Here is a 23,894-nt window from a genome sequence, read left to right as displayed (position 1 = left end):
CCCCTTGAAAATGGGAAATGCCTACTTCAGGGACAGGACTTGCAATCTAAGGCCACTTTTGCTATTTTTGTCAGGTTGGCGAGAGTGTCTATCGTAGTGGAAATCTGGGCCCAGGTTTCTCTTTTTTTTGCACCAACTGTGCACCCAATTTAAGGGAAAACTGTGATACCAAACCCAACCAAGTCAACTCCTTACTTTATGTTAGCAATCTGGCAATCATTTGTCTTACATTAAGCAATGTCCTAAGTATAATTAAAATGATGAATTGCTGAATAAATACACAGCAAAGAAGACTATAATGAGCAGAACTGAACATCTGAATCTGATAGACATTAATCATACTAACTTTATTTCAGTTCAGTATCAAAGAAAAAATGTCAGATAACGTTTAAAAATTCTGTTACTATCACTCAAAGTTAATGCACCAATACATCTTGCAGGAATAGCTGCTTGGCATGAAGTTGATATAGGGATTAAAATGTGAACAAATGAAATGGGATAGTGAAGATTATAGATGTACCAACAAGATGCTTGAGTTATAAATCGAACATTTGTTTTTCTTAGATATAGCTGAAGATTCCAGCATTTTTAGTTCCACTACATTTAGTGATTTTCTTTCTTTCCCTATTTTACACTGCTGTTGTTATCAGTTGCTTCATAGAATCCCTATGGAAACAGTGTGGAAACAGGCCCTTCGGCCCAACAAGTCCATACCACCCCTCAGTGCATCCCACCCAGATCCATTCCTCATATCCACCTGATCTACACATCTCTGAACACTACAGGCAATTTAGCATGGCCAATCCACCTAGCCGGCATGTCTTTAGATTGTGGGAAGAAACCAGAGCACCCAGAGGAAATCCACACAGACATGGGGAGAACGTGCAAACTCCACACAGACAGTCACCCAAGGGTGGAATGGAACCCAGGTCCTTGACACTGTGAGACAGCAGTGTTAACCACTGAGCCACCATGCCACCCATCAATTATGATTCTGATTTTTCCTTTTTGTATCTTGTGTCAAAATCAGACTTCAATCCCCTTAGCTAGCTCTTTCTTTCTCCTCTCCAACTTTCATTCCTCCTATGATTTAAACATCCAGGCACAGCAACACCTAGTCACTGCTTCATTCTTCCCAGTTGTAATGTTCAGTGGTTTCATTGATCTGTGTTTGAATATGGTAATTGGTTCCTTGATCTGTGTAGCTGTATTGAATTACTTAATCATGGGGTGGGGCTTGAGTTTATAGTTAAACATAGAAGCTTTCAGAAAGAAGATTTATAACTGAGGTTTTGTGTGTACAAAATACTATGTTTTCTGAATTTTTTTTAAACCTATTGGAATACTGCGTGCAATTCTGATGTCCCTGCTATAGGAAGGATTTTGTGAAACTTGAAAGGGTTCAGAAAAGATTTGTAAGGATGTTGCCAGGGCTGGAGAGTTTGAGCTATAGGGAGAGGCTGTTTTCCCTGGAGTATTGGAGGCTGAAGGGTGACCTTATAGATGTTTATAAAATCATGAGGGACGTGAATAGGGTAAATATCCAAGGTCTCTCCCTGGGGTGGGGGAAGTCCAAAACTAGACAGCTTAGGTTTAAGGTGAGAGGGGAATGATTTAAAAGGGATCTAAAGGGCAACTTCTTCATGCAGAGGGTGGTGTGAGTATGGAATGAGCTGCTGGGGAAGTGGTGGAGGCTGTACAATTACAACATTTAAAAGGCATTTGGATGGGTAGATGAATGGGAAGCATTTAGAGGGATATGGGCCAAATGCTGGCAAATGGGACTCGATTTATTTAGGATACCTAATCAGCATGGACGAATAAGACTGAATGGTCTGTTTCCATGCTGTATATTTCTATGACTCTAAAACCCAAAGAACTTTGGTTGTTGGAAATCAGAAACAAAAACAGAAACAGATTCTGAAGAAGGGTCACATGAACTGAAACGTTAACTCTGCTTTCTGTCCACAGATGGTGCCAGACCTGCTGAGCTTTTCCAGCAATTTCTGTTTTGTTATGAATAAACCTGTTTAGATTTAGAACGAGAGCCTTCTCCACATTGTGCTGAGGTAGATCAGATGCATAAGAAATGCAGCAAATGGGCAAAAACTCCTTGACCTAGGTTTTGAATTGAAGCAGCTTTCTGAGAACAAAGTATTAGTGTATTATAATTAATTATAAGCAACCTTCATGAAAATTAGGAAACCTGTCTTCTTCCCTAGTGAAGTGCCAGCTATTTCAATAACAAGCCAGCACTAATAGATAACCAAGGGCACCCTGATTTTCTCTGGTAAGTTGTGGTAAGTTACAACCAATTATTGTAAACTAGGACAGCTAACTGGGGAAAACTCCACTTCTTCCCAGGTCAGCTCATTGATTGTAGCTAAGACAGATGCCTGCTTGATTTTTCTCTCTCTTGTATAGTCACATTGCTAAAAGCTTTAAGAATACCTTGTTAAACGCCTTACTGAAGTCCATATAGATCACATCTACCACTCTGCCCTCATCAGTCCTCTTAGTTACTTCTTGAAAAAACTCAATCAAGTTAGAGAGACATGATTTCCCACACACGAAGCCATGTTGACCATCGCTAATCAGTCCTAGCCTTTCCAAAATTATGTAAATCCTGTCCCTCAGGATTCCTTCAACAACTTGCCCACCACTGATGTCAGGCTCATCAGTCTCTAGTTCCCTGGCTATTCCTTACCACCTGTCTTCAACAGTGGCACAACGTTAGCCAACCTCTAGCCTTCCAGCACCTTGGTATCCTTGCCTTTATTGGTTAGTGCGTTGAGTATAGGAGATGGGAGGTCATGTTGCAGCTGTACAGGACGTTGGGTAGGCCATTTTTGCGCGTAATTCTGGTCTCCCTCTTATAGGAAGGATGTTGTGAAACTAGCAAGTGTTCAGGACAGATTTATGAAGACGTGGCCAGGGTTGGAGGGTTTGAGCTGTAGGGAAAGGCTGAATAGGCTGGGACTATTTTCCCTGGAGTGCCAGAGACTGAGGGGTGACTTTGTAGAGTTTATAAAATCATGTGGGGCATGGATAGGGTAAATAGGCAAGATATTTTCCCTGGTTTGGAGGAGTCCAAAAATAGGTTTGAGGTGAGAGGGGAAAGATATAAAAGGGACCTAAGGGGCAACTTTTTCATGCAGAGAGTGATGGGTGCATGGAATGAGCTGCAGAGGAAGTGGTGGAGGCTGGTACAATTATAACATTTAAAAGGCACCTGGGCAGGTATGTGAATAGGAAGGGTTCAGAGTGATATGGGACAAATGTTGGCAAATGGGACTAGATTAATATTTAGGGTGAATGGTCAGCATGTATATCTGAATGACTCTATTGACAGAAAACCAAGTGGCAAGCAAGTGCAGGTGTGACATTCCTCCTTTGTGTCAGTTAGCTAACGTTCCAGTTCAAGCATTCTACATTCTACATTTTCTTTTTGGCAGATACTGTTTTTTTTTGTCCACCTATTTTGTTGATTGAGTCCCAGAAGCCATAAATGTCACATTTGTCCGGTGGTGCCCCATCCACAGAGTTCCTTGTTGCCTTTTGTTCTCACATCCACTGGTTTCCCTAATGTTCTAAATGTCCCTGGGGGCTCTTCAACTTCATTCCATAGCTACTGTGATGTCCTGAATTGTTTGTCATCTTTTCTATTCAAATGCCTTGAAGACCTCTTCAGTGAATCTCATGCTGAATCTCAATGTGTTTCCCCTTGTACGTAGACAGTAAGGCTGGTATAAAATAGGTATCTGGTAAATATAGTCTCCCCTCTCCCATGTCTCCAAAGTGCTGCTTGTCCCCATTTGCTATAATGTACAGAGACATTATGTTCTGTTAGTCAAACCCAATCCCTTTTCCCTTGATGATGCTTCGGACTAGGAAGGGGAAGCTCTTCAGTTGGTTTTACATTTTGCAATTTTCACTGTGACTACCCTATAATTTTACTTTTAAAGTTTTAATCCCATAGAAAAATGGTAGTTCCACTTACTTGCTTATCACTGCTGAACACAGCGATCGTTTATTATTCAATTGGATTCATTGCCAAGGTATTAGTTATACTGGCTTTTCAAATTTGAATTTTGGAAGTGTCTTTGAAACAATAACAAACTAAGGATTCATGATAAAGATGAGCACATTTAGATTCAGTGACAAGTGGATAACAAGTTGGCTGAAGAGTATACAGAAAGCAGTAGAGCCAGAAGGCCCAGGTTAAAGTCCCACCTGCTCCAACAGTGTATCATAACATTTTTGAATAAGTTAATTAAAAATTTCTGTACCTAAAGCAGTGATTAGCTGTAGAATAGCCAATTCAGATTGGAGGAACAGATGAACTGGTGTTCCATGGATTAGAGCCATAGAGTCATACAGCATGGAAACAGACCCTTCGGTACAACCAGTCCATGCCGACCATAATCCCAAACTAAACTAGTCCCACCTGCCTGCATTTGGCTCATATCCCTCCAAACGTTTCTTATTTGTGTACTTATCTAAATGTCTTTTAAATGTTGTAACTGTACCCCATCCACCACTTCCTCTGGAAGTTCATTCCACACACAAACCACTCTCTGTTTAAAAAAAATTTAGCCTCATGTCTTTTTAAAATCTTTTCCCTCTGACCTTTAAAAATATGCCCTCTTCTCTTGAAATCCCCCACCCTATGGAAAAGACATCTGCCATTCACCTTATCCGTACGCCTCATGATTTGATAAACCTCTATAAGGTTGCTTCTCAATCTCCAATGTTCCAGTGAAAAAAGGTCCCAGCCTATACAGCCTCTCCTTAGTGCTGGGACCACTGTTATTCAAAATTTTCAATAATGATCTGGACTTTGGAACAAAAGTCTTAATGTCAGAACTTGCGTATGATATCATGCTAGGTGATATAGCTAAAACTGGGGAAGAAAACATCATAATGGAAGACAGTAGAGAACGTGCAGATTGACAGTTGAGTGGGTAAATTAACTTTAATCTAGATATATGTGGGGAGGTCTTGTGACACAGATAAGTAGTGCCCCTGCCTTTAGGTTCTGGGTTCACGTCCCACCCCAGGATTTGGTGGCCAAGGATAATGTAGCCTCAGAGGTGACATATCAATCTGCGAATCCTTGCCACAAAGATCCCAGTGTTAGCTGATAAGAGTAAATTAGTTTCCTGGCTAGCCAAATGACAGACAGACATTGGGCTGTACCATTGTTATTCATAGCTCCAGGTTGCTGCACGTACATATGAGTTGCTATAGGAACTCAACTCCTTCTGAGGCTAATTGGCTGGATGGTTAGCATGGATCAGATTGATGCCAACAGTGTGGGACTTGATCCACATTTTGGCCAGGGTGGATTATCTGACCCATTGTGGAGATGATTGTGTCATGGATCAGACCTGCTTTAGGGCAGAAAACACGAGGAAGAAGATGGTAACAATGCAAATGCAGCTTGCTGTGAGAAGCAGGAGGCTGAATTTTACAGGGGAACAATTACCTGTTGCCTTCTTGTGATGAAAAGTCCAGCACTTGCTGCTGCAGAGCATCGGCAATCCAGTTGGTGCAGAGCATTAACAAGCTGGGGCTGGGGCTGGCCTCAGTTTATTTAGGTTGCTTCTTCTGCCCCTCAGGAACATAAGTCCCATCCTCCAAACATGCCAACAGATGACCAAGTCATTCATCTCCCATACATCACCTTAGAAAATAACAATATAAAAAGGGTAGCTAGGGATAGAGATGAACAAATCATTAAAAACATTATCACAAGTCAGCAAAGCAACTAAAACTAACAAACCGCGGTGATTTATTTCTGCAGGTACAGAAGTCAAAGGTAGTTTAAATGATATTAAAAGTTTATAAAACACTGCTTATGCCACCTGGTCTGCACTGAATAAAAAGGGCACAGAAAATGCATAAACAGTTTTACAAGGACGGTACAAGAACTGAAGATTACAACAGTTGCGAAAGATTGAACAGATTAGGTTTTGTTTCTTTACGAAAAGAGAAGGATTAGGAAAGATTTGTTGGATATGGTAAAATGTAACAGTATATGTGGAGATAATGGCCATGAATTTGGATTCTGTCGTGCCACTGATGCTGGTGTTACAGAAGCCCTGCTCTCAAAAACTTGGCATTCCGACTGTTTCCTAACAAGGTATTAATAAAGGCATGCTGTGCATACACTCAACATGCAGACTGGGCAGATCATGATCGTTAAATGTCCTCTTCAGACTTTGCACACTACCTGCCGCTTTAGACCCTGTAGATCCACATGACGCACTTTATTAGTTCCTCCCTGCTGAATATGAACACAGGAGACCCTGCACCCTGGTAACTATCCAACTTCCAGCCAAGGTGCTTTTGACAAACTTTTGTTGGTGCTGAATTGGTGGAAATAGACGGCTGAATTTTACGTTTTCTTGGCAAGTGTCAGTTTCCTCAAGGTTCATGGAGGGTTTCTTTCCATGAGGCCTCGCAAGATTTCTCGCCGTATCAAACTCACCTCATTAATTACCCACCTACGTCTTATAGGGGCCCTATGGCACCCCTCTCTCCTGATTCTAGTCCCATCCTACCATCAGCTGTTTCGAGAAGTAGTCGCCTCTCATCTGGATATGCCCCAATTGATTGGGATCACTGGTGCCCACGCCACCTTTGAAAAGTTACTGTCAATCTGGACAAATGTTGGCAATCTGGCTTTGGCCTTCCCTGGCAATGCAGTGGCATAGCAGCCACAAAGGTGCACTTTCCAGGGCATATATCCAGTATGGCTGGCACTCCGTTACACATAAAATCCCATTCTTTCATCCTCATCTCTAGTCAACCATCAGGCCACACAGTTTACCTGTTCTTAGCTACATCTCATCAAAATATCTCATCGAAATTGTTATTAATCTTTACACAGTGCCTAGTGGAGATCTGCAACTTGTCATTGTCCAGTAGGGGAACTTCGCATCCAGCAAACAATCTGACAGTTTCAAAGATGAGCTTTTATTTCAGCAAAAGCAAACACAAAAAAAAATGAATAGTGATTGTATTTTATTTCCATAATGCAAATCAAATGCTGTTGTGATGGCCAATGACTATTTTACAGTCCACAATTATCTCTTGCACTCAACTGCCATCTACTGGAACCTGGTACCAAGCTGTCCTTTCTGGTTTGCAGTGTCCATTGCGGCTGAGCTCTGTCATGAATAAGGAGAGCTTCTTCCTCTTCACTGTTCTTACCCTCCTTCTTTGCTCCTGTACCATGAGTTTCTCAGCATCCAGCACATGAGCTTGTTGCTTGCTCCAATTGATGATGATGAAGTGCACTCTGTCTGGACTGCACCAATACCCTCCCCCACTCCATTTGGTCCTTTCAGCAGAACTGCATCTTCAGCAGCTCTGCATCGCCACGGTCCTGGTTGATACAATGGGCAGCATCATATCTGCGCTCTGCCTTAATCAGGCTATTGTGCAATGGTGTCTTGAACCATGGTCACAGTGGGTAGCCAGTACCCCAGTACCTGGTAAATGAGAGTGCTCCAGTGGCAGCTGCCAGGGCAGTGGGCACACAACCCCAGCAAATGGTCAAGTAATTACCTGGACATTAACTGAGTGGAACCCTTTGGATAATTTCTGCAGCATAGTGATATGACTTTCTTGGTGTGATTGTGTTTACAGTCAATGGCATCCTACTGCTGGGGGAGGCCAGCTATGTTTCCAAATCCTACTTCCTGGGCTGCATTCCTTCATCATGGAGGAATGAGCGAGCCAGTGTGATGTTGCACAGATGGCATCAGTCACTGCCATGATGTACTTGTGGGAGCATGACCAACACAAGTTACCCATCAGTCCCTGGAAGGAAGCAGTCACCTTCACAGCCACCAGGAGGGCATGGCCTCCCATATATGAAGTTCTCAGGTCACGCTCCAGTATCTGACATAGTTCCCTGGAAATATGGACGCTGTGGCTGTCTCATCCTGTAGAAATGGAGACAGGGCAAAAAAAAGCTCTGGTCCTCCTGCGGACACAGCCCATCCCAACTGGCTGTTGTCTTCTGCCTCAGCTGTATATTATTCATCTACCAGGGTGACTTGCTGCTGTTCCTGGGCTTACTGTTGATCCTGGTCCTCCTGCATCCACCTCTGCCTCCTTAGCAAGGCAGCCATAGAAACCTACATCCCACCAGCAGCTGGGTGTGGTCCTCTTGCTGGTAGTCATCGATGTTGGGAACATAAGGAGCAAAACAGGATCTTTGGTCTGAGAACAGTCAGTGGTGACCCACCCTGCCGAGAGGGCTGCACACACCCTCCCAGACACTGAGACATGCTGCACTCTGATAACAAAGGCCATGTTTCCACTGTTCATTCAGCTTCAGCCTTAGCATGTGCACTGACCTGGTGAGTGTGCCCCCTGGCTGAGTGACCAACACATTACATCAAAAAGGGAGGGCCTGCTTGCTCTGACCCCCTTCCCATTCCAGACCCACAACAATCATGAAACTTACCATTAAACAGTTGAATCCACTGTAATAAAAGCCAAACAAAATGCGGATGCTGTAAATCGGAAACAAAAACAGAAACTGCTGGAAAATCTCAGCAGGTCTGGCAGCATCTGTGAAGAGAAATCAGAGTTAGTGTTTCCGGTCCGGTGACCCTTCCTCAGAATGTTCTGACACAGACTGCGCCCACCTTGGGGGTTATTTATTTCCAAGTTGCAGTTAGCATCTAGAGAAGGGCTAGTGATATTAGGAAATGCACCTTATAGTGGGCAGTATCAGTACCAGGTTCCACACAGGACCCCCTCCCCTTCCTAAGACTCTGCACGGCCCAAGTTACATTGCACAATTCCGACTGCTCATTTCCTCCCACCCTGATCATATGGAGCCGCACCACATTAAACTTTTCCACAAGCCTTCCTCCTTACCCCTGAGTTCCAGCATTACACATTACTGATGCCCACCATGGTACTCTACATTCCGCTAGAAATGTGCAGTCAGCAGTAGCATGTCTGTGCTGAGCTGCGTGATAAATTCATTCAGATGAGGAGATAATATCAAGTTTCTCTTTATGTAACGACTCTGGACATTAGAATAATCATGTATCGTAATCCCAGTGTCTCAAAATGGACTCTAACCAGTCTTTTCTCTTATGGTTCTAATCATTTGAGTGTCCAAAACTGGCTAGTCACTAATCAATCCAGGAAACATACTTTTGCTCAGACAATGATTAGGATGTGGAAGTGGTTGAGACAAATAGCTTAGATGCTTCAAAAGTAATTTAAATGGGTGCATGAGACAAAAGGGAGTAGAAAGATCATTGGAGAGGTTGAAATGAAGTAGACTGAATGGGAGGAAATGCTGTTGGAATATAAACACCACTGCAAACTGTTTGAGACAAAGCAACTGTTTTTGTGCTGTATGTTGCATTTAATTCCATATATTTCTATATATAATATCTCACCTCCCAACCAAACTGAATCTCCTAAGTGGTAAGAAATTAAATGTAATTTTGTAGCTCCAATTGAATTTGATTTCTTCTTGTGTAAATAAAGAGCCAAATATCCCTGCCCTTGACACAGGCCAACAAAGTTCTTAAGAAAGTACAATATATGCCAGGAATTAAGCCAATACTTTGTTACGATAATTGGACAGTGGCCAGTATGAAAAGAAACTCATTCAAACTAACCATAGGTAGACCAGCAAATTAAAGCAATAACAACAGCAATTGAAGGTCTAATCCTGGGGCACAAGATACTGACAGAATGGAATGTATCTTTAACAGCAGAAATTAAAGGTTAATTAGGATCAAAGGTCTTACTTCCTGAGTTCAAAGTTTCCTTTCTTAAGTGTTTTGAGGGTATGGACCCCATGATATGAAAGGACTGGAAATCCAAAGGTGAGCCAACATGAATGCCAAACTTTCAAAAAAAAAAATCGGGCAGATAAAGTCATTTCCACTCTTAATCTGTTAAAAATGTGCAATGTTTTAGATATTACACAAAAGCGAAGTAAGCCAGTTAACTGAGTTAGCTGGGTGGCTAGTTTGCAATTCAAGTGACAGCAACAGCACAGGTTCAATTCCTGAATTAGCTCTGGGTACCTCATAAGTCCCTCCTTTTCAACCTCTTCCCTGGCCTGAGGCATGGTGACCCTCAGGTTAACTCACCATCAGTTGCTTCTCTCTAATGAGAGAGTGATCCTCTGGGACTATGACGACTTTACACAAAAGCCCTGGAGACATCGATGATGAGGAAACATTCAGTCTGCTATATTGTCAATAACAGCCCAAAGTTAAAGAAGATATAAATAGGACTCACTACATTCAGGTAAAAAATAGATACTTCTGCTGTGTAAAAGACAGTAATTTCAGGCAATGATAAGTGAAGATATCTATGTCAGGAATGTGACTTTACTAGTTACCAATTAGCATTTGTATGCAGTTTCATTCCTCTTCCTTTCTTACTGTAGCTGTTCCATTATTAGCAAGAGAGATTATCTCAAACCTTTGGGCAGTTCATGCCTTTCCAAGCTTCAGTGGCATGAGTAAACAAGTAAACCCACATGTAATGTAAACTGAACTGAAATACTATAATGCTGCTTAGCCTGCTGTGTTCATCCAGTTCTGCTCCTTGTTGTCTCGGATTCTCCAGCATCTGCAGTTCCTACTATCTCTGAAATACATCCACACTGATTTGGCACTCTGTAACAGAGAATGCCTTCTGTGTGAGCCTCTCACGCAGCACCACTCCAACTTCAACAGCCATTAAAGATACTTGGCTGCATTAGAATCATAGAAACCCTACAGTGCAGGTAGAGGCCATTTGGCCCATCGCGTTTGCACTGACCCTCCAAAAAGCGTCCCCTTAACCCCACAGTTACCACAGTTAATTCACGTAACCTCACCTGCGCATGTTTCCATATAAACTCATGTCTAAGGATAGGCATCCCATTTCGTTCATCATTGCATGCAGCTTCGTAATTAAATACTTCTTTAACATTGGTGTGTTGAGGTTCCTTTTGGTATTCTCAAAACGTTTTCCAAACTTGGGTGTTTCTACCCACTGCCCAACTTCCCGTCCCTTAAAATCCCATCCCTTAAAATAGGCTGAAGCACAATTTTCCCTTTCCACCAATGGTGTCATCTGTAGATCCACTTGATTGTACACCTTGAGAGTTGGAAGCAATTACATAAATGAGCACTTCAGAACCGTGCAGTTCTTGACACAGAAACTGTTTTATACCTTAATACCCCTAAGCAATGAGGGAAAATATTTAATAAATTAATAAGTGTCTTTGCATAAATGTTTGCACGTTGGAATACTTTATTGTAGCTATGAAAATAAAATGTTCTATTACAATGTGGCAACACAGACTGATTATATCTAAAGTCCTCATGATCTGAGAACCATAAAATAAAAAATAATCTGATTAATTATTTGTCACTGTGTTGGAAAACTAAACATACCATGAAAAAATTCAGCACCCGTTATCATTGTTATTTGTACTTGATAAGGAAATTCTTATATTGTGGAATTTCATTTAGGACAGTACATTGAGCATTAATTCTCCACTAATCTGGGTCACAATTTTGCCCACTATCTATGAATAGTTGTAGATATTCACCCATTAGCCTTTGAAACCTAGTAGACTGTCTGGAGGGTGAAGATGTTTCCTAGTTCTTGCCATTTTGTGGAATAACCTGGCAACATATTTTACCCTTGTTGAGGTCCCTATAAATTTTTGTTGGCCAGTGAAAATGCAGTTTTCTAGCACACCAGTGCTGATTGTAATATTGTGTAATTTAAAAAAAAGAAGTTTGTCTCTGCCTGGCCAACATTATTCCCACCCCTAATTGCCCTTGTCAAGGTGGTGATGAGCCGTCTTCTTGAATCACTGCAATGCTTGGGAGAACACCTGCAGTGCTGTTAGAAAGAGTGTTCCTGGATTTTGACTCAGTGACAGTGAAGAACCAGTAATATTGTTCCAAGTCAGAATAGTGAAGGGAAATTTGAAGGTACTGGTGTTTCCATGCATCTGCTGCCCTGGTGGTCCTTCTAGGTAATTTGGAAGGTGCTGTTGAAGGATCTTTGGTAGTTACTGCAGTGCATCTTATAAATGGCACATACTGCTACTGTGCTTTGGCAATGAAGGGAGTGCAAGTTGGAATTGCTGTATGGGGTGCCAAATAACCTAGCTGCTTTGTCCTGGTTGGTGTCAAGTGGCAAGTATTCCATCACACTCTTGGTTTGTGCCTTGTGTATGATGGATTGGGATTAGGAAGACAGGAGGTGAGTTATTCACCACAGAACTCCCCACCTTTCAGCTGCACTCAGAGTTACATTATTTATATGGTTGGTCCAGTTCAGTTTGTGTCAATAAATCTAAATCACCATTGACAGTGGGGGATTCAGTGATGGTAAAGCCATTGTGTTATGATCCCAGCTAATGCTACCACTGGAAAAGTCAGATCCCAGCATGAAGTATAGCTTGATAGATCAAATTTTTTTTTGTTGATTAAATGTTGTGCTCTTTCATTGAAACATAAACAGAAAAAGCTACAGATTTGGTTTAACAATAAAACAGAAGTTTTATTGAGAAATGCCATTTTATCTAAGTACAACACTTATCTAAAGGTTTCAAAATGCATGGCAAAATAAGTTCCCGTCTACTCCCAAACACTCATACTTTATAGTTATGCAAAAAAAAGATAAATTCTCCTTCCCTGCCCAATCCATATGTTTGACTTAATAATATTTTTCATATTTTCGGTTCCTGTTGTGTGAGCTGTGAAATCTTTTCCTTGAATGATCACACAACTGAGATCTTAAACTTTCTCAGTGTGGAATAGCCAGTCCAGTTTCCTAACCAAACACTCCTGGTCTGGAAATTTTCATAAATTGAGACATTGCGCTGAGGCAACTTATTCCCTAACTGCTCAGAACAAACTCATTTTTCTAGGACAAACTATTCTTGCATCAGACCTCCTCCTAACAGAGGGTTTGAACTAAACTGGAACAAACTTGACTGTCCTAGCTTCTGCAAAGCTGATGCCCTAATTATTTTCCTGTCGTAAAACCCCACGGTATAAAATTTTCAAGAGCCCTTCAGTCTTTAGCAAGTTGGTTAAAAATCATGGTTCCAAGTAGACTAATATAGTTGATTACTAAACTCCTTCACAAAAAGACAAATGCATAGATGCCAACTGTTGAAAATCCAAACTGTTTTAAGAAAATTTGTGTCAATAAATCTAAATCTCACACTCCATCACAATTGGGTGCTAAGGGGAGATGGTTAGATTGTGTCTTGTTGGAGATGGTCATTGCTTGTGTGATGCTAATGTTACTTGTTAGTTATCAGCCTAAATGTAAATATTGTACAGGTCTTGTTGCACTTGGACACAGACTGCTTTGGCATCTGAAAAGTCATAAATAATAATGAAAATAGTGCATTCATGAACAAACATCCCCACTTTAGACTTTATGAAGGAAGAACGGGCCTAATGAAGCACCTGGATTTGATTGGGTCTAGGTCACTACCCTGAGGAACTCCAATGGTAATGTCCTTGGTCTGAGATGATTGAACTTTAATAACCACAACCATCCTCTTTTGTGCTCAGTATGACTCCAGGAAGGGGACAGCTATTCCCTGATTCCCATTGACTCCAGTTTTGCTGGAGTTTTGTGCCTTAAACTAGTTTTGCGCCTTAAACTAGTTTTGCACAGGTTTCTTGATGCCACACTATCAAATGCTGCCCTGATGTCAAGGACACTCACTATCACCTTATCTCCAGAGTTTAACTCATGTTTGGACCAAAGCTGTAATGAGGTCAGGAGCAGAGTAGCCCTGAAGAACCCAATTTAAATATTGAGTTATTCCTTTACAAGTGCTGTTTGACAGTACTGTCGATAACCCCTCTACCACTTTGATGATGATCGAGAGTAGACAAATTGGGCAGTATTTGGCCAGGATGAATTGGTCTTGCATTTAATTGTGCACAGGGCATACTGGGGCAATTTTCTGCATCTTCCTGCTGAAGATGGCGGCAAATGCTTCAACCTTGTCTTCTTCACGTATGAGCTGAACTTTCCCATTGTTGAAGATGAGAAAAGTTGTGGAGCTTTCACCTCCAATGCATTATTTAATTGTCGACCATTATTCACAATTGTATGTGGCAGGACTGCAGAGTTTAGATCTGATCTCTTGGTTGTGGGATCACATAGCCCCATCTGTAGCACAATGCTTCCACTGTTTGCATTGCAAGTAGTCCTGCATTGTAGCTTCACCAGAATGGCACTTTATGTTTAGGTATGTCTAGTGCAGACCCTGACATGCCCTTCTCCACCCTACATTGAGTAGGATTGATCTTCAATGCGAGAGTTGGAGATATGTCGGGTAATTAGGTTACAGGTTACAGTTGAATCTAATTCTGCTGCTGCTGTTGGCCTGCAGCACCTCATGAGTGCCTGGTCTTGAGTTGCTAGATCTGTTCAAACCGTTCCACAATTGGCACAGTAGTAGTGCCATATAACATGATGGAGAGTATCTGCGATGTCAAGATAGGACTTTATTTCCACATTAAATGTTCAGTAGTCAGTCCTACTGTTACTGTCATGGAGAGAGGCATCTCTGACGGTTATAATAGTAAGGACATAGTCAAGTGGATTTTCCCTCACTATCGGCTGCAAATTCAGTCTATCAACAATGTCCTTTGGGACTTGGCCAGTGGTGGTGCTACCTTTGGAGATGGTCATTATAGACATCTATCCAATGTACATTCTGTCTCCTTGCCAACCTCAGTGCTTCTGAAGTGTTCCACATGGAGGAGTAGTGATTCATCCACTTTTAAGGATGAACAGGGCTGAGTTTTTCATTGTCATTTCCAATGCCAAGGTCAACATTGGGTCATTTTTTTTAGGCTTTGTAGTGGTTTGCTACAATTGAGTGGTTTCTGGGGCCATTTCGGAGGGCATTAGTGCATACTGATGTTCTCCCTTTTGTAACTACAGTTATATGATTGCTTTCAGAACAGCTTTTAGCTTCTGATTGTTTTTTATTGAGTTGAGTTTGGTTGAATAATTCGCCATGGTGGGATTTGAGCCCATGTCCCCAGGATCTAGATTTGTCATTCAGTGACATTACCATTGCATCAGTGATTCCACCTGAAGGGAAGGAAGAATGTACAGAGCTACAGGCCAAAATTGAGGCAGTGGCATTCAGTAAATACAGCGTCGAGCTGGAGGAACACAGCAGGTCAGGCAACATCAGAGGAGCAGGAAAGTCGACAATTCAGGTTTACACCCTTCATCAGGACTGGAGAGGGGTAAGGGAGCTGGGAAATAAATGAGGGTGTGGGGCTGGGGGAAGGTAGGTGGGATGGTGATAGGTGGATGCAGGTAGGGGGTAATGGAGATTGGTCAATGAGAAGGGTGGGGCAGACAGGTGAGAAAGAAGATGGACAGGTTGTGTCAGGTCAAGGAGACGTGGATGAGAGGGAGGGTTGGACATAGATGAGGCCGGAGCTGGGGAGATTTGTAAACTGGTGAATTCTATGTTGAAGCCATTGGGCTGTAGGCTGTCGAGGCGGAATATAAGGTGCTGCTTCTCCAGTTTGTGGGTGGCGTCATTGTGACACTGGAGGAGGCCCAGAATGGACATGTCACCCAGTGAGTGGGACAGGGAGTTAAAATGGTTGACAACCAGAAGGTGTTGTTGATTATAGCATACAGAGCGCAGATGCTCCAGCATCTGCAGTTCTTGCTATCTCTGGCATTCAGTAAATTGCCTGGCACAAATACAACAGGCCAAATGTCCTCCCTCTGTGCTTAAGAAGTTCTATAATCCTGTGACAAGTCCACAAAAGTCCTGTAGACAGCAGTCCATGAGGTGAAGAGTAAGTGTTGTTCCTTGCTGGGTGAAAAATTGAGGCAATTACTTGCTGCTTCTTTCTCACAATGGATACCTCACTGTTGAAATTATATTGGGGTTTTATAAATGTGATAGGACCCCTATTCACATAAATATATGAGGCTTCCACTTGAATGATCAATACCACCAGTGGTGTTAAAAAGCTACTTTGTGGGAATTACATGTTAAGTATTCGGATTTCAATTTAAGTCTCATTCTGCCTGATTTCTGTTGGACAGGATGAGTTATAATTCCTCCTTCTATATCTTTGTATTGTCACTTCATCTTTCTGATTTGTTTTTTAATATGAGGTGGGTCAGTGCATACCTTCCACTGGGATCAGTGGCATTGAACATCTGCTAAGGTTGAGCAATGATTTAATTTATGGTATTCATACCCCTTTGCATTTTTAGTACTGAGTGGGCAATACAAGTTTTGTAGAATTTAATTGGTATAATTTCATAACTTGCTTTCCATAAAAATCAGGTGCCATGGTACAATGACGAGTCTGAAGAAATCATGGATGCAATGTTCTCATAGTGGAACAGACTAAGGTGGTGATAGAATATAATTTATTGTTTCTTCTTCGATTCAGCCATCTCCTTCAAAATCCCTGAGTGCAAATACTGCCTGAGTAAAATGCATTTACAGCATTTTTATGTGAAACTGTCTTTGTGGTTTTAAATGTGGCACTAAACTGGATTTATGGCACTACACACTGTAACAATGTGCACGGCATTAATCTGCTTTTGTCACACTGAGTGCACAACTGAACTGAATTTGTGGCACTCTTTTTGGTACTAATGCAGTTTTCCTCTGCTGCAAATTACACAAAATTAGCTCCCTGGAGTGAGAAAGCAACACAGATCTAAACAGACAGAGGCCAGCTGCAGCAGAGCTGCTAACAGAGATAAAGATTAATTAAGAAAGCAGCGGTATGCAAATATGCAAATTGGTACTTCTCCACTACCTCTCCAATCAAATTATAATTGTTTAATTGCATATAAAATGACACATTCTTCCTATCTGATGTTAAAAGCAGATGTTGAAGTTAAGGTTTTTGATATCTAACAATAATTATATTCTCTCTCTTTAGTCCTCAGACAGCACCCTGAGATCCAGAAATCACGACCACCCACTTTCTACAGAATCTTTGCTGAAAAAGGACAATGCATCGCTGCCCACACACCTTGCTTCCTCGCACCCAGCTTTCTTTCTATCTGGTCACTCCATCCAAGGATCACCATATTCAACAATTAAGTAAGTCCTAATTATTCTGAGCATGAAAACAGTGGCATTTTCTTTAATAGCCACTGTACCAGGAAGTTGAAATTTCTCCCTATACTGTTTTAAACGAAGTTCTCAAGATAGCACATCCAGAAATCTTAGACTACACATTAACCTGTTAATTAGTGTACAGTGAAATTTTGAAGGAGATGAGGGAAGAAGGAGAGGAGGGCAGCATGCTGGCTCAGTGGTTAGCACTGCTGCCTCACGGAACCAGGGACCTGCATTTGACACCACTCTCGGGTGACTGTCTGTGTGGAGTTTGCATATGCTTGCTGTGTCTGTGTGGGTTACCCTGGGTGCTCTGGTTTCCTCCTACAGTCCAAAGATGTGCAGGTGAGGTGGATTGGCCATGCTATATTGCCCATAGTGTTCAGGAATATGCAGGCTAGGTGGGTTAGCCATGGGAAATGCATGGTTACAGGGATAGTGTGAGTCTGGGTGATATGCTGTTCGGAAGGTCAGTGTGGACTCAATAGGCCAAATGGCCCATGCCCACACTGTGGGGATTCTGTGATGAGTCGGGATGTCACTACCTCACGCCTTAAAGGGCCTACATGTTATTAAACGTAATCAATCAATTCTTTCACCCCAACTAAGTTTCCCTGCAATATGATTGAATTTTATGTTGCATGAAACACTGTCTGTGGTTTTGTTGCTATATTAAAAATTTACACCATTCTAAATACGGTAATTATCCCTGATATATTAGATTGAATGGTTGTGTACTGTAATGAGTGACTTATGCATACCTATAGTTGGGAATAAAAGCATTTACATTTTACATGTCATCCCCTGCTTTCTACCCATCTTATCTTGTATTATTCCAATCATCATTGCTTACTTACTGATAGTCAATATGCCTCAGCTTTTACATGATTATATAGGATGTAGAACACAGAAACTAGCCAGTTATCCCAAACAATCCATGTTAGCATTTATGATACACCTAAGGCACTTCCTATATTTTGCTAACTGATTCTATTCCTAGTAACCTCCTATTCCCTTCTCCCTCATACAATTATTAGCTTCCCATTAAATGCTATTTGCTTTGACCAGTACATTTGATAATGAGTCTCACAGTCATATCACTTCATTTTGCCTTTCCTTTGTTTCCATTCTTGGGTCAGAGGGCATAAATTGAGAGAAAAGAACATCAGAATCTTGTAATTCAGTGATTTGGCAAGCAGCTAAGTCCAATCTGAGCCCAGTTCATATTAAATAGAATACACTGAATCTCCTCGTCTCAACAAACAAAATCCACAATGCAAGACAGAATTATTTCTGAAGAAGGGTCTAGGCCCGAAACGTCAGCCTTCCTGCTCCTATGATGCTGCTTGGCCTGTTGTGTTCATCCAGCTCTGCACCTTGTTGTCTCAGATTCTCCAGCATCTGCAGTTCCTACTCTCTCTTGATAATTCATCCTGCTTTCTCACTTTGATCTTTAGCCTTACAATGTGTTTTATAACCAAGATGCATGACATGACTCAGTGAGTTTCAGTTAGAATTACTCTGTGCACTAGTACTGGGAGCAGCAACTTTATGCACAGGCAGTAACTGAGTGTTGCTGAGTCCTGCCCATATTCTGTAAGTCCTATCTGGAAATGTTTATTATCTGTGCCCGTACTTACCCGCTGTTTGTTATACATCTGTTGAGCAGTGGTTAACAAAGTACAAAAATTTACTCGTGTTTGTGTTCAAGTGTGCATGAGGTGTCAAAATATGCACTAAAAGTGATTTGAAGGCATAGCAAAGAAATAACTGAATGCTAAGTCCAAAGAGTCAAATTTTATTCAAAGTGTAAATTCAAAAGCCCATGATGGATCAGTGAGAAAGAAGCCTCAATCGTTTCTTTTGAGCTTCTGTTGTCAGACAGCTGGTCATTGAATTCCAAAGGGATAGCTGCAACACAACTACTGACAGGGCTGGAAGTAGTGCAAGAAAGATTTTAAACACAAGCAAATTGACTTATAAACAGAAACCCAGGAGCTGTACAGTCTCTATAGCAATACTCCTTGTACAAGAACAACACTGTCGATATAGAAATTGTCTAAATATTCCCCTAACATTGTCATCTTTGTAATCTGCTCATCAAATAAGCCAAAACATATGGCAATTGTGGTTCTCTGCCAAAGAAAGACAAAGTCCAGTGTTTAATTGGACTGCTTTGAGAATTCGTTGCCAATAACTAATGCGTTTGGTTTTCTTGTTGATTTGTCATAGCATTGTGCAATGGCTGGACACAAAAAATAATCAGGGCATTGCAAATATCTCCGTGGCCTCTGCTGCAGCTGACTGTATAATGACTTGAAATCTAAGGGGCTCCCCAGTCCCTACCAAACTTGTCTTTTGCCTAGGCACCTTCCCACTCCCCCCAGCATCCCAGTTAAGATCTGAAATTTAACAGGTTATATGTGATGATCATTTTCACAAGTGAAAAAAAGATTAATAATCAAGTTATGTTCAAGAGATTTGAAAAGTTGATGATTTACCATATGTATGTTGCTAACTGCTCAGTGTGTACCACTAATGAACTGGCCAGTCAGTGTGTTTTAACTACTGACCGGTTAGTGTATTCCTCAGCTGCAACACTACCCACTTTTAAGACACTTTGGGGATAAATTTTTATCTTCGATATTACCAGCTCACAGTCTAGTCTGTCAAAAGTGCACATGGAAAATTAAGGTATGCTCCCCTTGACATTCTAACCATTTAATTTGGAACCACATGTCAGTCAAAGTAGGAACACTGCACCAAAGAAGTCTTTTAACTGTTATTTATTCTTTTAATAATGATAGCATTAAAATATCAAGGTGTAGTTACCACTCTGTGAACATTATGAACAGCTTTGTGGTTTCCTGAGGCTGAATTTCAAACTTATGGCTCTTATTTTAAAATGTCGCCTATTCTTTTATTTATCTACTAATTGTCCATTGTTATTCTTATGTATCTGGATAGTTTTCTGACTTTGCACTGCTGGTGGGAAATCCCACACACCAGGAACAAATATCGAAATTGCAGGACCCACTGCTGCTGATTTTCAAACCATTAATAATAGTATGAATGGTCAAGAAATCATGGCCAGAATTCAGAGATAGTAAGGGTTCCGACCCGAAAGGTCAACTTTACTGCTCCTCTGATGCTGCCTGGCCTGTTGTGCTCTTCCAGCTCCACACTGTGTTATCTATGGCCAGAATTCATAGTGTACGTTCCCAGCTGGAATTCCTTGCCACGAGCTTGGTTATGTAAATTTGACTTCCTGTATGCCATATTGCGGAACAAAAAGGCACAAAATCCTGGACTGAGTTTGAAAACAGATTTAAGAACAACTTCTTCCCCACTGTCATCAGACTTATGAACAGATCTCTCATATATTTGAGTTGATCTTTCTCTGCACCTTCTCTGCAGCTGCAACACTTATCTGCCTTTCGCAGGGACCGTTCCCTCCGGGACACCCTGGTCCACACTACCTTCACCCCCAACACCTTCCCACAGCCCTACGGCACCTTTCCCTGTAACCGGCAAAGATGCAACACCTGCCCATTTACCTCCTCCCTCCCCAGTATCCAAAGGCCCAAACATACCTTCCAGGTGAAGCAACACTTCACCTGCACTTCCCAGAATCTAGTTTACTGCATTCTCTGCTCACAATGTGGTCTCCTCTACATTGGGGGAACAAAGCGTAGACTTGGCGACCACTTCGCAGAACATCTACATTCTGCTCGCAAAAAAGACCCTGAACTGCCTGTCGCCTGCCACTTTAACGCACCACCCTGCTCGCTGGCCAACATCTCTGTCTCTGGCTTGCTGCACTGTTCCAGCGAAGCCCAACGCAAACTGGAGGAACAACACCTCATTTTCCGTTTGGGGACCCTACAGCCCTCCGGACTCAATATTGAGTTCAATAATTTTAGTGCCTAAACTCTCCCATGTCCGAGCCCCCAACCCCACACACCAGGCCTTGTTACCACATAGCCTGCCATTACACACCCCATGTTGTTAGTCAGTAACAGTCTCCATTGACAACTATTCACCCTCCCAACCTGATCGTTAGCAACTCCTTTGTCTGTCCAACTGTCTTTCTCTCTTTTTGGGCTCTATCCCATTGTTTACTCCCTACCCCACCCAGCTCCCTATTTTCTGCATATAAACTGAAGTTTTCCCAGCCACCATCAGCTTTGAGGAAGGGTCACCGGATCCAAAACGTTAACTGTTTTTTCCTTCACAGATGTTGCCAGACCTGCTCTGGCTTTTCCAGCAACTTTGTTTTTGTACTATATTCTGCATTCTGTTCTCCTCCTGGATGTACTTATGTAAGATATTTGTCTGGTTAGCATGCAAAACAGTACTTTTCACTATACCTCAGTACATTTGACAATAATAAATCAAAACAAAATGAGATTCTGAAAATCCAAATATATCACATCTGCTGTTTCTGCCCTATCTCCCTTGCTAGTTACACCCTTAAAAATTCTAATACATTTGTCAAACACATTTCCCTTTCAAAACATCATGGTGTTACTATTGAGTTAAACTGTAATTTTTCAAGTGTCCAGGAGTCCTAATCAAAGGTTCTAGCATTTTCTCTACTACTGATTCAAAATGACTGGCCTATGATCTCTATTTTTCCTCTCTCTATTCTCAAATATTACAGTTATATTGGCTACCTTCCAAGGCCAAGGGGTCATTCTAGAATCTGGGAAATTCTGGAAGATCAAATAAATCCAATTTTGCAGCTACCTTCATTAAAATCATAGGCAGCAGGCCAACAATTCCACAGTTTCTTTTTAGCATTTAATTCCATTCATTTCTCCAGTGCTGCTTCTTTGCAGATATTAATACTTTAAGCTTCTCAGTCTCATTAGACCTTTGGTTCCGTGTGTCATTTTCTCTGTTCTTAGTGCCTTCTACTGTAAAGATAGACAGGCACTATTTGTTTCATATCTCTGACATTTCCTTATTTTCCATTAGAATTACATGAGTGTCAGTCTGTAAGGGACTACTTTTATTTTTGTTCATATTTTCCCCTTTGTATTCATGGATGAGGTGTAACTTTTTTTTATATTTCTTGGTCATTTACTCTCATATTATCTTTCTCTGTGTTTACCAATTTATTGGTCATCCCTTGCTGATTTTTAAACCCTTGCTGATTTTTAAACCCCTCCCAATCCTCAGGATTATTCATTATTTTGTTATCATTGACAAAGCAGGCTCAAGGGGCTGAATGGCCTACCCTGTTCCTAATTTGTATGTTCATAAGCTTCTTCTTTCAATCTAATATTATGCTTAACTTCTCTTATTAACCAAGACAGTATCACTGTTCCAATGGCGATTTCAACCCTCAAGGGGATCTATATTCAACTAGAATTATGAAATATTTCCTTAAATGTTTATTGAATATTGTATATCCCAATCTATTTCCACAAACTGATGCCTCCATAATTGACTTTGTTTAAATTGAAGAGCCGATGTGAGCATCAGTTAGCTCGGTTGGCTGGATGACTGGTTTGTGATCAAGAATGACACCAACAATGTGAGTTCAATTTCTATTCTGGCTGAGGCCACTGTGAAAGCTTCACCATCTCAATTCATCCGAAGCAGGGTGACCTTTAGGTTCAACTCACCATTAGTCACCTCTCTCTAATCAGAGTGAGTTTACAGTTAAGACCATCGTATCAGATGTGACCATATCACTGTCAAACTTGGAATGAAATTCTGTCATGTAATGAGGACTCATCCTCAGACAGTCTATAAGATACTATAAGATGACTACCTAATCTTGTCTAACTGGAACGGATGTTACCCTTAGCGGTAGCTAAGTAAACCAATCCATAAAAATTGTTGTTATCAGGTATGTGTGTTACCAACAGGGAAGAGACATTGACGGTTCAAGAAGAGAAAACTTCAAACCTTATTACCCTTTGGGAAATGTAGATTTGAATAGTTTGCCTGTCTTGTTTTTATAAGTATATCTGAATCCTCAGCTTCAAAGAAATATTTTTTTGCTAACAGCCTATCAATTTTGTAGTTTACAGAGACCAGTTCCACACTTGGTGTCTTCCAGCAGCAGATCAGATGATTTCCTTGCAAGCTTCCGTCCATATCATGGACGAGATGAAATTCAGACTTTGTCACCTCTGCCTTCACTTGGATTGGATTCTGCAACAGCTGCTGCATCTGCAGCTTACTACCATCCTGCCTTCCTATCGCATCTTCCTTATCAGCATCCACCCTATAGGTTAGTATCTTGGTAGTTGACAATAAAACTATTGGTCTGGCAAACAAAGCACACTGAATTACATAGTTCAAATGAACCTCCAATGATTTCATGAATAAGATGGTCTTTTCCTATATGTATTTATTGCATACCTTTTATCATTTGAATCATGCAATCCAGAAAGTACCACAATAGCATGCAATACTTTCTTGGAATTAGGTTGGATTCATGAATATACTTTGATTCAAATCATGTATTTTTGTTAGGACTGGTATCCGTAAGGATCTCTTCAAAATAGCTTGCCAGTAATAAGAGATAGTAAGAACTGCCGATGCTGGAGTCAGAGATAACACAGTGTGGAGCTGGAGGAGGACAGCAGGCCTGGCAGCATCAGAGGAGCAGGAAAGTTGACGTTTCAGGTTGGGACCCTTCTTCAGAAATGGGTCTGAAGAAAGGTCCCGACCCGAAACGTCAACTTTCCTGCTCCTCTGATGCTGCCAGGCCTGCTGT

At 41.4% G+C, this 23,894-nt stretch overlaps 1 protein-coding gene across 1 annotated transcript in view; it reads left to right on the top strand.

Annotated features, from left to right (window-relative positions):
• The window catches only part of LOC109928015 (genetic suppressor element 1-like), a 220,874-nt gene that overhangs the window by 146,731 nt on the left and 50,249 nt on the right, over positions 1 to 23,894 (top strand). The window contains exons 5-6 of the mRNA XM_048608961.1: positions 16,977 to 17,140; positions 23,196 to 23,405. Of these exons, the coding sequence (XP_048464918.1) occupies positions 16,977 to 17,140; positions 23,196 to 23,405 (374 nt within the window). The remainder of the gene's footprint in view (positions 1 to 16,976; positions 17,141 to 23,195; positions 23,406 to 23,894) is intronic.

Source organism: Rhincodon typus, chromosome 2 (genome assembly GCF_021869965.1).
Source record: "Rhincodon typus isolate 14 chromosome 2, sRhiTyp1.1, whole genome shotgun sequence".
NCBI classification, from domain to species: domain Eukaryota; kingdom Metazoa; phylum Chordata; class Chondrichthyes; order Orectolobiformes; family Rhincodontidae; genus Rhincodon; species Rhincodon typus.
This window is presented reverse-complemented; position numbering and strand designations above follow the sequence as displayed.